General features: G+C 49.8%; 1 protein-coding gene across 1 annotated transcript in view; it reads right to left on the bottom strand.

Moving 5' to 3' along the window:
• Positions 1-212: 212 nt before the first annotated feature.
• The window catches only part of STAT4 (signal transducer and activator of transcription 4), a 522,693-nt gene continuing 504,042 nt past the window's right edge, over positions 213-18,863 (bottom strand). The window contains exon 24 of the mRNA XM_069225876.1: positions 213-345. Coding sequence (XP_069081977.1) covers positions 319-345 — 27 coding nt within the window. The 3' untranslated portion in view covers positions 213-318. The remainder of the gene's footprint in view (positions 346-18,863) is intronic.

Genomic DNA, 18,863 nt, shown 5'->3' with positions numbered 1-18,863 from the left:
AGAAATCTACAAACGCCAGTCTCTCTAAATTAAATTACACCGTTTTGTCTGTTGAAATATGCATGATGGACGTTTTTGGATTAAATTTTAAACTTAGAAAAAAACAACTTTATGCTTGCTTTCCCTCCCCCACACAATCTACCACCACTTAGATGCTTTTGGAAAGTACCTCTTCATGCATATATAGTTCACATCATAAATCTATCTGAATGATATTGATATATGAGGTTGAGCTAAGAACAATTCTGAGAAAAGCATCGTATTTGTAAGGAGGTTAAGCTTCCCGTTTGATATTTCAGATTTCTGCACTCCACTTCTTCAATCCGATGTGTAGGGAGAACTGAGCTGGAAAGAAAAAGATAATACAATCCTGTAACTCTTGAGGACAAATATGACACATATTCAGGATAAATATTTATGATAAATTGACACACTAGAGAGAGGTTGTTCTACTAAATCTTGTATTTTCATGATCTCACATAATCTTTTCACTCCGATATGAACATGTTAACTTTATTAAATCAAAAGGGGGGCGTAGCCTGACCTGCAGCAATGGCGGATGCGTGAGCTATCCGCTCCAACTGGGCCCAGCAAAAATCCTTATTATATTGCCCTGGCGGGGGTCGGAGACGGTCATCAGCTGCAGGGAGAGATGGGGGCATGAAAGAGGAGTCTCCGACATTGATCTGAACAGCGCAAAGTAAGCAGCGGGGACTCCGGGAGACTGAGGAGTTCGGCAGCGGCTGAGTCGGCATTGCAGGTGGCTGTGGGCACACACGGGGAGCGGCTGGGCCGTCGGAGACCGATGCGGCCTGAGGGGCACGAGGATGCCGCCTCCGATATGGTAGGGCACTGAACAGCGGGCACTATTGGGAGCACTGGGGCCCTGCAGGGCAGCATTCAGGCGGCGCAGTGGCCCTACCGCAATTTAAACAATGAGCAGCGATGGAGGCCCTGGGAGAGCCGGGGCTCACCGGAGGAGGAGCTGGGCCAGGAACACTCGGTGTGCATACCGCATGTCGCGACGGCAGGAGTGACATTCCCAGACCACTGGGGTGCAGGATGGTGGTGCAGGCTGGCAGGACCGGAGACATAGTGCAATCCGCGTAGATCTCGAAAGAGAACCCTCCCAGAACGTGATCCGACTGGGGACCATATGTGCTTGGCCTCTGAAGACTACATTCTACCAATGTGAATCCCCACAGAGGCAATAATCAGACCTAAAGACATTGTTGGCCTTGGACTGTACCCATACTCCCACGCCCTTGGAGGCCACATTAGAGGGGTGTGGGCAGCGACCTGAGGTGGATCGCCACTGGTGGTGGCCTGCCCCTGATACTGGGCCCCCTGTTGATTGTTCCGACCCCAGGGAGCAGACAAGTGCCTTTGAGAGCGGATGCTGGAACCACTACCAGCCTCCTGTTGAAGCTACCACCAGTTGGGCCGCATGACTACCAAAAACCAGAACAGGGCGAAGTCACAGGGGAGGTGCCGCGACAGTGACATGGCCCAAATGGACATGGCAAACCCAGTGCCGCACTCCTTAAAGACCACGCTGGACAAGATCTTGGGAGCTATAGAGGAATCTAAAACAACACTCCTGCGGGAAATTGTCTAGGTGTCAGTGGCACTGGGCCTGCTGAGAGCGGACCACCAGAAGTTAGCAGATAGGGTCCAATGCACTGAGACTACACTTACGAATTTGACTCCAGCACATCAGGAGATTAAAGTCACTGTTGTGCAGCTGACTGATCGTGTCCAGCGACTGGAAAGTCGGGCGAAGATGCCGAAGGCTGGAACCGGTAGAACAACGTGTAAATTATCGGACTTCCCGAGGGGGGTGAGGGCACTGACATGGTGACCTTCCTGGAAAAATGGCTGAGGTTGGAGGCTGCCCTGGAGCAGGTCACCCCCTTCTTTGCCTTAGAGAGGGCTCACCGGGTACCGTCAAGACCACTTGCCCCAGGACGGCCCCCACGGGCGGTGGTGGCTAAACTGCTGCACTACAGAGATAGAGACATATTGTTGCAGTGAGCCAGGGAGGCCGGGCCCTTCCGCGTGGAAAATGGAACAGTGACCCTCTTCCTACACTTCACGGTGGAGGTACAGTCCAGACGGGGTTCCGATGCAGTGGTGAAGAGGACAATGTGGTACGAGGGCATTCAGTACTTGCTTCTGTTCCCGGCCAGGCTGAGGGTGATCATAGAGGGACACACTATTTTCTTTCAAACCCCTGAGGAAGCACAGGAGTGTCTGGAAGCGCATAAGACAGGAAGGGATCTCCGCACCACAATGGGATTGTCGTCACAGGGAGGACACAGGAGAGAAAGGACACAATGGAACAGATCCCGCCCGAGTGCGGGGCTGACCCCAGCACAGAATGCACTGGACAGGCGGGCTGCCCTTGGGACAGTGGCATCGCTAGCACAGGCAGAACCGACTGGCAATGTCAGCGGAGGTGACTTGGATCATCAGACTCACTCCACAGACTCAGACTCTCACCACTCTGATGAGGCTCCAAGTGTGACCCCCCAAACTGCGGACGATCCGGGATGATCCTTACCTGGAGACACCGACCTCATGTCCAGGGCTCTTGTCTGAAATTGGGGGCGCGACGGCCACAGACCCCCATCCACATTCTCAACTTCTGTTAATCGAATGACAAGAACACTATGGGGGTCATTCCGACCCCGGTGGGCGGCGGGCACCGCCCGCCGGGCGGAGACTGCCAGAAGACCGCACCGCGGTCAAATGACCGCGGCGGTCATTCTGACTTTCCCGCTGGGCCGGCGGGCGACCACCAAAAGGCCGCCCGCCGGCCCAGCGGGAAAGACCCAGCAACGATGAAGCCAGCTCCGAATGGAGCCGGCTGAGTTGCTGGGGTGCGACGGGTGCAGTGGCACCCGTCGCGATTTTCAGTGTCTGCCAAGCAGACACTGAAAATCTTGCTGGGGCCCTGTTAGGGGGCCCCTGCACTGCCCATGCCAGCGGCATGGGCAGTGCAGGGGCCCATAGGGGCCCCACGACACCCGTTCCCGCCAGCCTCTTCCTGGCAGTGTAAACCGCCAGGAACAGGCTGGCGGGAAGGGGGTCGGAATCAAGCAGCGCCGCCATGGAGGATTCCTTTGGCCAGGGGAAAACCGGCGGGAAACCGCCGGTTTCCCTTTTCTGACCGCGGCTTTACCACCTGTTGGCGGTGCTTCCGTGGTCGTTGGCCCTGGCGGTCATGACTTATCGTTGTCATTCTGTTTGTTTTGCATATGCTGGGCAGCCTCCTGTTGCGGTGTTGCCCTGGGGAATGGGGTTTAGGGACTGAAGTTACCTGTTTTTATTGCGTGTAGGAGGTTAGATACTCTGGAACTAACACTGGTAGTGGTGTCTGGGGGCCAAGAGGTAGCGATGAGGAACAGCTGTTACCAGGGGGAGTGGGCGTTCCTTCTTGACTCAGACTCCATCCAATAACAGAATACAAACTGATAACCTGAAACAACAGGGGGATGGGGTCGCTCATCAAATGCCACAAGATCCTGGCATACCTAAAGAGAAGGGGGTACATATAGCACTACTTCAAGAAACACACCTCCCCTCTCGAGAAGTAGACAAGCTACGATGCATATGGAGAGGGCAGATATTTGCCACCACGTACTTGGCATTTGCCCGGACGCCCTGATATGGGTAAGGGTTGGGGTTCCATTTGAACCTATATCCATAGACACAGACCAGGACGGCCGATATGTAATAGTGGAGGGCAGGCCACATGGTAGACAAGTAGCGCTGAGCTGTGTGTATGCCCCCAACCAGGAACAGATCCCCTTCTTGCAGGCCTTATCTGGGCACTTGGCCAGGTCTTCGAGTAGGCGGTTATTGATTGGGGGGTCTTTAACTGCATACTGGATACTGTAATGGACCGCTCTCTCGCTTCCTTACCTGGGGCGACAGCACACAAGACAACAAAGGGCCTGAACGAATGGATGACACACTGGAGGTTGGAGGACGTCTGGCGGGTCCAGCACCCCCAGGATAGGGACTACTCATATTACTCAGGCCTCCACCAGCTTCACACCAGAATTGATTGGGTGCTGTGTACCAGCACTATTACCTCTGAGATAGCTTACTCTGAATACCTGGGCTGAACCCTATTGGACCACAGCCTGTTACTTATCATCTGGCGAGGCGCCGGAGTGAGAGCCCCCACTCTGTTATGGAGGCTTCAACCGATGGCCCTAGAGGACCCAGTATATGGAGAAGGACTTAGGTCCCACCTCTTGAAGCACATTAGTATTAATAAGGGATCTACCGAATCTCGCCATATAGAGTGGGAAACTCTAAAGGTGACGACACAATGCCACTGTCTGGGACAATCGGTGGGGATCAGACACACCCTTGAGCTCGAATTAAACTAATTAGAAAAAGAAATACATGACAGGGATAAGGAGCAGGGCATGGACCCAGCGGCACGGCAGAGACTCCTTAAAACAAAGGTGTCATTCAATCAAACACTGGAAAGGCTACGCTGTCATGACCACCCGAAGCACCTAACATTCTTGCATGCAGAAGACGGTAAGTCCGGTAGACTGCTGGCATGGTTGGTGTGGCCCGGAGGGGAGGGTGCTCCGATCACAATTGTGCATGGGGTGGATGAGGGACATGTGTATGCACCACACAAAATAAACAAAGCTTTTAAACCATACTACACGTCCCTCTGTAGACAACCCGAGGAAGGCCTACCACAGTCACTGAGACATCACTTACAGTGCCTTCCACTGAGAACTTTAAAACACGAGGATAGGGACCCCCTGGGGGAACTAATTACCTTAGAAGAGGTAACGACTGCTATTACAAAACTAGCAGCGGGCAAAACGCCAGGATCGGATGGACTCCCTATGGAGTTTTACAAGACATATGCAGATATTCTTACACCCACACTGGTTGACCTTTACACTGAGGCATTTGACAGAGGCATACTCCCTGCAACATTACGGGAGGCATTAGTGGTCCCCCTGCCCAAGACCAAAAAACGTGAAGCTTCAGTGACTGACTCGAGGTCCCCTTGTCCATGTTGAACTGTGACTTCAAGATTCTAAGTAAAGCCCTGGCTAGCAGGCTGTTACCTTACATTCCACACCTCATAAACAAAGACCAGAATGGTTTTATACTAGAGCGTAACACCTCCCTGAATCTGCGGCGACTATTCACACTTCTACACATACCACATGATGAGCGACACTATGGTGCTGTCCTTTTCTCGGTGGACCTCAAGAAAGCCTTTGACTCATTAAGGTGGGATTATCTGCGGGCAGTGATGACTCGAATGGGCCTAGGGGAGAAATGGATATGATGGGTCGAACTGCTGTACTGTCTTCCAGTGGTGAGAGTGCGGGTGGGTGGGGTGGTGTCGTCCACTTATCCCATATTCCGAGGCACCAGGCAGGGATGCCCTCTTTCACCTTTGCTGTTTGCTCTTGCCATCGAGCCCCTTGCAGCACAGTTTCGAATGGAGGGGCATGGCAGAGTGGTACAATGGGGTCATATGGATCATGTAATTTCTCTCTATGCAGACAACCTACTAATTTATCTACGAGATGGCACATCGGGAGTTCCCTGGGTGCTCAATCTACTTGAGGAATTTGGTGGTCCGTCTGGCCTCCAAGTAAACAGGAAAAAGACATACGTCTTTCCATTAACTGCGGCCACGGAACGCCCCTCCTCCTGTCCTATTGACATCCCATGGTCCCCCGCACTTTCAAATATCTGGGTATACAGGTATTTCCCGATCTACGAGATCTTCACAACGGGAATTTAGGTGCAGCACTTCGGTCCTTAAGATCGTGCGTGGCATTTTGGGGTTCTCTTAGGCTCTCCATGATGGCCTGAGTGTCATTATCCAAAATTATTATGTTACCCCGCCTCTTATACTACTTCACTAACCTCCCAGTGACTATACCGGTGAGCTGGTTTAGGGAACTGAATGCACTCCTTAGAGAGCTCCTCTAGGATGGGGGCTGACAGCTAACAACTATCTCCACCCTTGGCTGCCCTACTGATGGGGGCAGACTGGAAGTTCCAGATTTTGAATTATATTACTTATCATGCCTACTTCAGTGGGTCGCTAAGTGGTTGGCGGGTGCACACCGGAAAGATCTAACCACATCCCAAGGTGACATAGGAGCTGACGTTTTGCTGGCTGGCATGCTCAGCACCAGGATTACCCTGCCAAAGCAAAACATCATGCTGACTGTGGCCCTGTCTTGCTGGAGACGGTGTTTGAGATGCACAGGAGTGACAGTGGCTTATTCCCCTGAGATACAACTGACCGGGATACCTCTGGGGAGACAGAGTCGCACTTTGCTGTGAAACCAAATGAAGGTTTGGACCCAGGCGGGGGTGATGATCTTAGGGGACATCTTCAGAGAGGGAGTTCTACTCCCATTCACAGAGTTGGTGGAGGAAGACGGGGTCCGGGGGGGGAGCAATTCCTGATGTAACTTTTACTGACAATAGGGGAAGACGCTCACTTGATCGCTAGGCTCTACAGAGCCCATAATGAGGCTACCCTGTAGTCTTTACAGACCCTGCGGACGAAATGGGGAGGGACGTTAGGCAAGGAGTTGACGGACGCAGAGTGGCAGAAAGTACTGGCAAACCCCTTTAGAGTATCCCATAATACACGTTTTCAATATATATACAATATAATTACGTACACATAACATACCTCACCTCACACAGGCTCAGAGTAATATATGGTGGTGAACCCAGGGAATGCCCCAGATGTAATGCAGCAGACTCAGACTTTAAACAGATGGTCTGGGAATGCCCCGACATACAGAGGTATTGGAGGGGAGCTCTGGAGGAATTGGGGGGAACCCTTGGTACGCAATTGGACCTAAATCTCTCCTTGTGTCTGCTGGGTTTGCATACCAGGCCAGCCTCGAAAAGAGTTGGCAGCAGGTTCTTGGACCTCGCCCTCGTCCTACTCAGGGGTTGGATCGCCATGGCCTGGAAATCCTCTATGGGCCTGGCCCTAGTGGACTGGAGCCGAGATGTATCATCTTGGGCCTAGGCTGAATTACAGGTATTACGTAGGGAGGAGGCCCGGGGGATGCAGATGCGTCACATAGCCCCATTGTGGACTGAGATATTAGAGGCCTGACGTAGAAGTAGGGTGGGTGCAGGAACTTGGAGAGGAACCAGCCCTGACAGCGGTGGATTGTGGCATGGCTTAGGGGGGAGAGGAGATGTGGGGGAACATAAATAAAAAACTACAACATGCCACGGAAAGGTCTTGATAATCTGTTACACGGGCCTGCTGCACCGACATCAACATATAAGTCAGGCCTATGCGATTGAGCTGGGGATGAAAATGGAACTCATCCGGAGTGGACCACACTACTACACCTGACCGGGGGAAGGACCGAAGTTAAAATACAGACCCCCCGAATTGGTGAGCTCAAATGCACGTGCACGCCCCAGTCACACTGCAGTACAGAACTGCCCCTCCAGCGCACTGTTCTCATGTTTTTCATTAGTTTCGTTAACAGTTTGAATGGTCAATGTCATATGATCAAAAAGGAACAAAGGCTGCAAGGCCAGGCAAGTGTAACCCGATGTACTGTATATATTGAATACCTGTATTAAGCCTGGAAGAACCATGAAACAATTATGTTACTGTATATGAACCAGTTGCAATGTGTATGCTTGAATCGGTGCCCTGAGCTATAGGGCACAACACTTAGCTAACTGTTATTCCTCAAAGAAAAATACCAATAAACAAAGTACAAAAAAAAAAAACTTTATTAAATCAAAAGTCCACCTCCAGTAAAAATGTATCCAACTTTCCCAGTGACTTGATTTTTTTTTTCTCGAGGCCTAACAGATGACCACTTCATTTTTCCCCAATATAAAATAATTTGCTGTGGTGGGTCAAACTAATCCAGAGAAACTCTTAATGAAAAGTTCCTCCTCAAACGGCCTAAAATGGCTTTGGGGAAATCACAGAGGAAGGGAAAGCCCTCTGAGAAAATGGTTTGCATTTTGCAAACGTAAATAAGAATAGGTAAGGATCTGATTGAGCAAAGGCATACTAGAACAAAGTAAATGTGGAACCACTAAGCGGGCCATAGAGTGAATAACTGGTCATATCACACCACAGCAAACTACATTGAGCAAACAAAGGTGAGGATTACACAGCCTTCACCAAAAGAAATGGGAGATTAAGGCTGTCATTACAACCCTGGTGGTGAGTGCAGAAGTGGCCGTAATACCGCCAACAGGCTGGCAGGAAAAAAATTGAATTACAAGCATTGCGGTTCCCGCCATGCCAAACCTCCACTTCTACACTCCGACCGCCAGGGTGGTAACGACCGCTGGGCCGGAGACTTCGGTCTCCAGCCTGGCGGCCGTCACTAGCCAGCCGGCGGTATCAGGACCCCGCATACCGGCATGGATTTTGTGTGGTTTTGTACTGCCACGAAATCCATGGCGGTAGGCACTATCAGTGCCAGGGAATTAGTTCCCTGGCACTGATAGGGGTCTCCCCTCCCTCCTACCCCTCCCCAGAGTCCTCCCTCCAAACCCACGACCCCCCTACCACCCCTAAAGGTGGCAGGATCCCCCTTCCCACCCCCCAAAAACATTGACACACACACCCCCACCCCCTACACGTATGCTCACACAATTACTACACATACACGCAGACATACACACACACATACACACACACATGCACACAGACATATACGCACACATTTCCCATACACACAACACACCATCTGCATGCATACACGCACTCACACACCCCCATGCACGCACACAACACACAACACCCCCCACCCCATCCCCTAATGGACGATCACCTTACCTTGTCCGGTGATCCTCCGGGAGGGAACGGGATCCATGGGGGCTGCTCTGCCGCCAGCTCACCGCCACGTCGAATCCTGGGTTGTGATTCGGTGGGTGGTGTTCTGATGACGTGGCGGTGGAGGTGGAGCAGCCTCTACTTCACCACCGACCGCCAGTATGCCTGTTGGCGGCTTTCCATCCAGAAAAGGGCAGAGGGCTGCCAGCATTCATGATACGCTGGGTGGGAAACCGCCTGCACTGGCGGTCTTCGGCCCGGCGGTCTTGGAAAAAGACCGCTAAAAGTCCAAATGAGGGCCTAAGTCCAAAGAGCACATGGACATTTCCAAAGGAAGAAACCACAAAAACACCACCTGCAAGAACACCTCAATCGCAGACACGTGTGCATAGCCTATAAGAACACCCACATTAAAATTGTAACTGAGTGTGATCATGAACTCAGTCATGGCGAAAGACAACAAACAATTGATTTAGGATAAACACTGTTTATTTCATTTTGCATTCGTGGAACACATACCTTCTCTATATACACTTTTTGATGAAGTGTTTGGATTTCGAGTTTAAATATTTAAAAGATCGCTTTCGCATGGTCCAGTCATGCAGTTTCAATGACAAGTACTGCTTGTGACCGGGAGTCTAGCTTCAGTGGCAGTCCTCTCAAACCCCATGAGCCCCGTGTGCAGTGCATGGCACCCATTCAGAGCCACAACCCACAAAATATCTCCCTCCTCTACATCTCGGTGCTGCTCTCTCATTGATTTGTACGCAGTACTCAGCTCCGTGAAGTCAGTGATGAGGTAGGTTATCAATGAGACTGTACCCTTCTCCACAGCAAGACAGTCCCATATCGTAAATACACAGTCTTGCATGTGGAAAACCTTTCTTTCCTCATGGTGCCAGAATCGCTTGGAGAGCCATCCCTAAAGTCATTGCTATTTGCTTCCTCCTTACAACCCTCAGTGATTTCTCCCCAGAGTACGAAAGCTCCAATAATTTTACCCCAGGCCCTGGGTGGTTGTTATATTGAACATTGCTTACACAGCAGCCAGAACAGCGTTCCAGAAGGCATCGAATATACTTTAGTCCCATAGTAAATGGATTCATGTGGCCTCTACTTCACAGCACCTTTTGCAACAGGCACGGCTTGTACTGTACTTTTGCTGGGATCTCGTACCAGTATATTGTTATTTTACATAATGTCTATCACTCCTTTTCATTACGGATAGTTTTGTGTGCCCTGTAGTTGATTCAGTGCCAACCATCCTCTGAAAGTTCCTTACCTAGGACTTTCTCTCAATATGTTTGATCTGGGGTCATCCCTATCTGCTGACTCAAGCGAATCAGCTTCTAAATGGTGGACAGTAGCTGCTTGTGGACACCTTTAGAATTCACTTCTTGGAATCTGAGAGATCTCTTGCCACCTCATATGTCACAGCAGATGCATTACACAATTGCTTAGCTGAAAGTAACAAAATCTCTCTGCTCAGTTAACCCCTATTCATTATTCAGCTTCTTCAAGGGATTTATGTTCCCTCTTTTGGAACAGTGATTTCACCATCAGAGATTTGCTGTCCTGCCACACCTTGAACTTTTCCTCTAGCAACCAGTGTGAAGTCCGGGTTTGTGCAAACGAAAGTGAATGGTGGTGGGCACCTGGTGAAGTCTTTCCTGAGCGCCAAGTTATCCGATATCCCCAGTGACTGTAGAGTACTTGAAGTCCCAGCTCCACTGTTTTATATTGAACCCTTATATGGCTCGAAAACAAAGTCCCTGCTATCAAGTGGTCCACGTAGCACCTGTGCTTCCCTGTCTTCACCTGATCCCATTCTAAATGTATCTAGATGAGCTGCCTAGTAACAGTATGTCAAATTTGGCAATGCACGTCTGTCAGGGAGATTTGAGGATGAATGTTTGTATGTCGCAGCATTTTGCCTTCTGTGGCAGGCCCCTGATCTGGATATGTAGGAAGGTACCCTCTTTTTGGCATGGTTACCCCAACTTTTTGCCTGCTATCAGTGTGTTTTGACTGTGTTCACTGGGATCCTGCTAACCAGGGCCCCAGTGACTATGCTCTCTCCCTTTAAATGTGGTTATTCCTGACTTAGTAGACCCCACACTTGGCATACTGGTGCCCCCATGTAAGTCCCTAGTTATGGTACCTAGGTACCCAGGGCATAGGGGTACCAGGGGTTCCCCATGGGCTGCAGCATGTATTATGCCACCCATGGGAGCCCATGCAAAATGTGTCTGCAGGCCTGACATTGGAGCCTGCGTAAAAAGGTGCATGCACCCTTTCACTACAGGTTACTGCGCCAGGTCATTGTAAGTCACCCCTATGGCAGGCCCTCCTAGCCCAGAAGGCAGGGTGCAAGTACCTGTGTGTGAGGGCACCCTTGCATAAGCAGAGGTGCCCCTATAAACCCATCTCCATTTTCCTGGACTTTGTAACTGTTGGGAAGCCATTTTACACGTGTACTGGACATAGGTCACTACCTATCTCCAGCTACATAATGGTAACTCTGAACCTGGGCATGTTGGGTATCAACCATGTCAGAATCATACCCCAATACTGTTTCCAGTATTGGTTGTATAATCCTATGCACTCTGGGGGCTCCTTAGAGGACCCCCAGCTTTTCTCCTAGCAGTTTGCAGGGTTTTCCCGGGCAGCCTGTGCTGCTGCCATCCTACAAAAGGTTTCTGCCCTCCCGCTGCTTGACCAGCTCAAGGCCAGGAAGGCAGAACAAAGGATTTGCTTTGGGAGTGGGAGGCAATACCCTCTCCCTTTGGAAATAGGTGTTACATGGCTTGGAGGGGTAGCCTCCCCAAGCCACTGGTATGCTTTGAAGGGCACATTTGGTGCCCTCCTTGCATAAACCAGTTTGCACCAGTCCAGGGACCACTGTCCCTGCTCTGGCACAAAACTAGACAATGGAAAGGGGAGTGACCCCTCTTTTGTCCATCACCACCCCAGGGATGGTGCTCAGAGCTCCTCCAGGTTGGCCTTTGATTCTGCCATCTTGAATCCAGGTCAGGCAGATGATGTGAGTGCGCCTTCCTGATAGGTGGTCACCCGGCTAGGTGACCAATCTCCTTTCCTGGGTTATTTGGGGTCTCCCTCCACGGTGGGTCTTCAGATTTAACATGCAAGATTCCAGCAGGACTCCTCGTCATCGTTTACTTCAACTTCTGGCCACCGGGACTGCAACTGGACCCTCCAGGAACTAACAATCTGCAACTCCAGAGATGACTCCACCTTGCAACATTGTTTCGCTGGCTCCTTCCAGCAACTGCAACATTCCCCTGGCTGTGCATCCTCTGAGGGCGACAAGTGTTCAGCCTGCACAAGAAGCAAGACGGAATCTTCCTTGGAGTGAAGGGGTCACTCCCTTGCATCCACAGGCACCAACTGCAATGACGACCTTCTGCGTGGATCTGGTGGTCTCTTTGGTCCTCTCTACCAGCTGTCCAACTTGGGAGATGGTAAGCCCTTGCCTCTCCTTGCAGGACACTACCCCTGTGCACCACAACTCTTGCAGCTACCAAGGCTTGTTGGCTTTTCTTTCAAGGGATCTTCAGGATCCGTGTAGTCCCAGCCTCCAGCACTCTTGCCTGCAAAGCGCAGTCTCCTGCCTGCTGCTCCAGCGATGTGGAACTCCTCTCCATGTGTGCTGTGTGGACCTCACTGCGACTCCTATGCCTGCTGCCTGTGACTTGCCTGTGGGTACTGGATCCTCGACTTCTGACTCTCCTCACAACTAAGGGTCACCTGGGACTCCCCTGCATGGGTTGAGTCCCATTGGACCTTCCTAGTCCCCGGCAGCTCTGCAACTCTTGCCTTTGCCAAGGCTTGTTGGTGGTTGTTTCACACCACTGACTGACTGCAAGTCTTCCAGTGTGGGACATGGACTGTATCACTCCTGGAACTTTTCTCCTTCTCCTGTGCTGCATAGCCGATTCCTGGTCTTCACTATAAACCTGGTCCTGCATCTCCAGAAGGGTGGGTAGTGGCTCCTGCTCCAACCTGACACCCCAACTCGAACTGGACTTAGTACCCCTCTTTTTGTAGGTCTTCTTCTGTCAGGATCCACCTTTGGTTTCTTCTAGTCTTGGTTGGGTCTTGCATAGCCCCAAACCCCAAAGTTTAATTGTGGGTTTGGGGAAAAAAACAGTTACTTACCTCTTCTCTCCTGATCGCTGGGGGTCACCCTCATACTTACCTTTTGGGGTTCCTAGTTCCCCCAGCTCCCCTCTATAGATTCCACTTCCTCGGGTGGCGGACTGACTTTCGCATTCCACTTACTTAGTATATGGTTTGGTCTCCCCCTAGGGTCTCCATTATTTTCTGTTATTTCACTATTTTCTATTGCTTTCTATGCCAATTACTGACTTCTAATGCGCATATAATAGTGTGTTTACGCACTTGCTAGTAGAGTATTACCTATACAGTGTTTTAGTATTTGCGTTACTATAATAAAGTACCTTTAGTTTTGTAACAGTGTATGGCTCTTTCATGTGTGTAAGTGCTGTGTGACTATAAGTGGTATTGCATAAGCTTTGCATATCTCCTAGATAAGTCTTTGCTGCTCATCCACAGCTACCTCTGGAAAGACCTAGCTTCCTAGACACTGCCTACACCTCACTAATAGGGGAAACCTGGACCTGGTATAAGGTGATAACACCATAGGTGCTCACCCCACAATAGGCTAGTTTCCTACAGGATATTATTGCGAAATGATCTGTTCTCAATAATCTGCTTCCTTGCTTATTAACTACTCACACGTCTTCTTTAAAGTCAGGAATAGACTTCCCAGGAAATTAACATTGTCAGTACCTTCATCCAGGGTCATCAACTCTGTGACCCAGGGAGTTAATGTCCTGTTTCATTTCCTGAAGGTGTCTTTAAATCATATCTAATAACACCTGCTTCTTCCTTTATTTCTTGGAGAAAATTCTGTGAAAATTCCTGAGAGATGGCAGACTTCAAACAGGGACAAGCTGCCCGTTCTGCAAATGACATAAAAGAGTGTTGTTATTTGTCACCCTGTCTTATTTAACTTCCTTTAAAAAAAGCATGTCTTCCTAATACTCGATGTTGCCATACCTCTAGCTTCACTGGTAGTGATGGCTGGCCACTAACTTCTATTGTTCTCCAGGCCAGCATTCATATCTCTGCTGGTGAACTCTGCCAAGTTCTGACACTCTCCAGCTGCCTCTTTGCTTCAAACAGACTCCCCTCTTGTCCCTCCACGCCACTTCTGTGGGCTGCCCGATAGTTCTTCATACACAGCAATGTTTCCAAATATCAAAATTTACTCTTGCTGGTCCCTGTGGTGCATGTTTCTTCCCCTGCTTCAGCTTCTTTGAATATTGGGCCGTTGCCTTCTTCCCATGTGCCCCCTTACAATTTTGGGTCACACATGGTTTTGTTTACTTCACCTTTCCTACTAGAGATTCATCCAGTGTGGCAGCTAACTGCTCTATTAACTTTTATGCTCACTTCGAAGCGGTCCATGCAGAGCCCTCTATGGTCCAGTGTGTTCAGCGCCTGCTGAGGAAGTGACCACCATGTCCACAGCTCTCTCTCATTAGATGTGGATCACTGGAGTATGATGTGAGAGTAGTGTCCTTATGTATATGGAGCATGCATCACTCTTCCCTGGAGGCCCACTCAAACAAACCCCCCCCCCCAAAAAGAAGGTCACCCTGGAGGAGATGGAGAGAATACTATGCTGAGCACCAATTAGAAGCGATCATGAGCTGTATTGAATAGTGGTAAGGCACCTCATGGCTGCAGGGGGTGGGGTGGTGATAGAAAGTGAGAGGTGTGATTGGGCCAGTACCCCTGAGAGTAAAAGAGAGAGAATAGATGTCCCACAGTAGAGGGGAGTGGGTAGGATGATGTGAGTACATGGCTGCCATAGGCCTCACATATGGTCCATTTGCATTACACATGCTATATTTACCTGGTGTGTCTCTTCCACTTCTGAGGTCCCAGCATGGCTGTGATGCTCTTGCCACCTGGACAGGGCTAGACCTATCTCATTTTAATGCTCATCCACCAACACTTCATTGCAACAGCACTGACCTTCTGCCCTGTTTTCTTGAAGCATTTGCATTACCCCTAAGTCCTACATGCTTGTCCCGCTCATCACTACTGAGATGGATCCCGCCTCATGGCAGAGACACCAGGAGGTAGTAGTTGTCAGGCATAGAACCTTTACACCAATTTGAGCACCGATCCTGGGCTTGACTACTCACAATTCCTCCGTTTTTTTCCTGTCTCATGATTGAGACTGCGAAGTAGCAATAGGTCCCTGCCGGGCAAGGCCCTCCAACAGGCTTTCTGCATTAGAATTTGGCAGTGCCTGGAACAGTGGGATTATGTAGCACAACACGTAATGAAGACTCTTGGGGAAAGCCATTGGTATTCGGGAGTACTCTGGAGAGGAGGCCTGCTACCTCAGGATGTCACGAATAAGCAGACAATGTGGGAAAGTTGCCTTACCATTGATAAGTGGGAGAATAGCGGGTATGAATGAACCTCTTTTCTCTCTGCAATCAACATCTTTTGGAAAGCCCCGCCCAACAGTGAATCACAGTATTTCTTTGTTCATTCAGCTTATGTGCAGGAGTGGCAGATCTCTGTGCAGATCTCTGTGCATGTGCATTAGATATTTTCTGTAGAGTATATCAGATGAGCGAGGAGCAGGTAAGTTGTGTTTTTGCTGCTGACAATTGTCACAGAACTTTGCTACTAGATTAACCCGTTCCCCGCCAAGGACGTAGTGGCTACATACGGTGACGCGGCGCTGAGGCACCATGGACGTAACCACTACGTTCTGGTAAATGCCCTCTGGGGAAGCGCTGGTACTCCCTCCCAAGGGCCACCTCTGCACCACCCCCCCAGGGCAGGGCTGGAAGGGGAATCGCTTCCCCCTCCACCCTGACCCTCCCAACCCCCCCAGTGATGTCTGATGATGTCAGCACGTGATCGTCGCCTCCCATCACGCTGGAAGCATACTCAGCATTTATCTTCCACTCGGGAGGAGGGGGCAGGCAGAGGCATGAAATGAGAGGAAAGGCCTTTCCTTTCATGTCTCTGCAAGCATTTCTGCTGCCCGATCACAATGTGATCGGGCAGCAGAAATGACCACTAGACACCAGGGAATTTTTTGTTTTGATACTTACTCATTAGGAGAGTGGCCCCTTGGGCAAGGGCCACTTCCCAGGCGGGCAAATTAGTTTTAGGCCATTTCTGCCCCCGGGTAGGCAGAAACCCCCTAGACACCAGGGATATATATATTTTTTTATTTACTTTATGTTTTTATGTATGGGGAGTGACCCCTTAGGCAAAGGTCGCTCCCCTGGGGGGCAAATTATATTTAGGCCATTTCTGCCCCCCCTTGGTGGCAGATCAGCCTATTTTTATTAGGTCAATCTGCCCCAAGGGGTGCATAAACCACTAGACACCAGGGTTTTTTTTTTTTATACTTGTGCATAAGGGGAGCGTCCCCTTTTGCAAGGGCCGTTCCCCAGAGGGGCAAAATATTTTTAGGCCTTTTAGATCGGCCTATTATAATTAGGCAGATCTGCCCCCCAGACACCAGGGATATATTTTTGTTTATGTTTGCTTTTGTTTTTTATATATGGGGAGTGACCCCTTAGGCAAGGTCACTCCCCTGGGGGTCAAATTGTATTTAGGCCATTTCTGCCCCCCTTTGGGATAGATCGGCCTATTTTTGTTAGGCCAATCTGCCCCCAAGAGGGGCAGAAACCACTAGACACCAGGGATTTTTATTTTTTTGTTTCAATTTCATACAAGGGGAGCGACCCCTTAGACAAGGGTCGTTACCCTGGGGGGGTGGGGGAATTTATTTTAGGCCATTTCTACCCCCCTTGAGGGCAGATCGGCCTATTTCTATTAGGCCGATCTGCCCGGGGGCAGCATTAACCACTTTGGCACAAGGGATTGGTGTGTGTGTGTTTTGTTTGGGGGGGCAGCTCCTTGGGCAAGGGTCCCTCCCCATGGGGGCACATTACTGTTGGCCATATCTGGGCCTCTTGGGGGGCAGATCGGCTTATGTTTTGGAAGGCTTATCTGCCCCCAAGGGGGGCAGAAAGCCCACCAGAGACTAGGGAAGATTTTTTTTCATATTTTCATAATAAGAGGGTGGGGGTATGGCCATACTCCCACCCCAAATAAATGGGGCCAAAGTTGTTCTGCCCACCAGTGGGCAGATGGGGCAATTACCCCTTATCCACACCCCGGGGGGGGGAGAAAGTCTACTAGATGCAAGGGAATTAAAAAAATAGTGGAGTGGTGGCTACCAACCAGTATGAGTCTGGTTATGCCCCCACCACAACTGAAGGGAGTAACAGTCTTTCAGCTCTCCTCCCGCACACTCAAACATCTTATCCCACGGCAAGCAACAGGACATTTGATTATTTTGGGTTTTGGTTGGAATGGTGAGGGCTGCACTTTTTTGACTTTAGGACGCTGCCATGTAGAAAAATCCACTAGACACATCTGAAAACTAAACATCTGGGTGATTCCAGGGTGGTGTGCTTCACATGCACCCCAGCACCATTTTTTTACCCACAATGCCCTGCAAACCTCCAACTTTGCTGAAAATCACACATTTTTCCCACATTTTTGTGATGGAACCTTCCGGAATCTGCAGGAATCCACAAAATTCCTCCACCCAGCATTTTTCTCATCTATACCAATAATAATTCTGCTGCACTTGTCAGCCTAAAAATGTTTTTTTTTCAAACTGCCCTTTTGGACCTGCTTTGGTTCCCCCTCAATTTCGACATGTTTTTGACTCTTCCCTGTCACAGGCACTTGGCCCACCTACACAAGTGAGGTGTCATTTTTACCGGGAGACTGAGGGGAACGTTAGGTGGTAGGAAATTTGTCCTAGTGCGGTGATCCCACACAGAAATGTGGGGAAAATGTGATTTTGTTTGCTAAAATGTGAGGTTTGCTGAGGATTCTGGGTAAGACAACATTGGGATCCATGCAAGTCACACCACCATGGACTCCCTCAGGTGTCTAGTTTTCAGAAATGTCTGAGTTTGGTGGGTTTCCCTAGATGGCTGCTGAGCCCAGGACCAAAAACGCAGGTGCCCCCTGGCACAAACAGTTAGTTTTGCATTTGAAAATTTTATGGGTCCTGATTGTGTTTTGGGCAGTTTCTTTCGTGGGCAGTAGGCCTACCCACACAATGTGAGGAAAAGCGTTTTTTGTGGCCACATTTTGAGGTTTGTAGAGGATTCTGAGAAACAGAACCTGGTTAGAGCCCCACAAGTCACCCCATCTTGGATTCCCCTAGGTGTTTAGTTATAAAAAATGCACAGGTTTGGTAGGTTTCCCTAGGTGCCAGCTGAGCTAGAGGCCAAAATCCACAGCTAGGCACTTTGCAAAAAAAGGTCTGTTTTCTTTGGGAAAATGTGATGTGTCCTCGTTGAGTTTTGGTGCATTTCCTGTCGCGGGCGCTATGCCTACCCACACATGTGAGGCACCATTTTTATCAAGAGACTTGGGGGAACACTGGGTGGAATTAAATTTGTGGCTTTTCTCAGCTTCCATCACTTTCTATCACCAAAATGTGAGGAAAAGTGTTTTTATGGCCAGATTTTGAGGTTTGCAAAGGATTCTGGGTAACAGAATCGGATGAGAGCCCCACAAGTCACCCGATCTTGGATTCCCCTAGGTGTCTAGTTTTAAAAAATGCGCAGGTTTGATGGGTTTCCCTAGGTGCCGGCTGAGCTGGAGGCCAAAATCCACAGCTAGGCACTTATAAAAAAACAACTCTGTTTTCTTTGGGAAAATGTGATGTGTCCACGTTGTGTTTTGGGGCATTTCCTGTCACGGGCACTAGGCCTACCCACACAAGTGAGGTAGCATTTGTATTGGGAGACTTGGGGGAACGCTGGGTGAAAGGAAATTTGTGGCTCCTCTCAGATTCCAGAACTTTCTGTCACCGAAATGTGAGGAAAAAGTG

This window comes from Pleurodeles waltl, chromosome 3_1 (genome assembly GCF_031143425.1).
Source record: "Pleurodeles waltl isolate 20211129_DDA chromosome 3_1, aPleWal1.hap1.20221129, whole genome shotgun sequence".
Classification (NCBI taxonomy): Eukaryota; Metazoa; Chordata; class Amphibia; order Caudata; family Salamandridae; genus Pleurodeles; species Pleurodeles waltl.
Note: the sequence above shows the minus strand (reverse complement) of the source record. Positions and strands in the feature narration are given on the sequence as shown.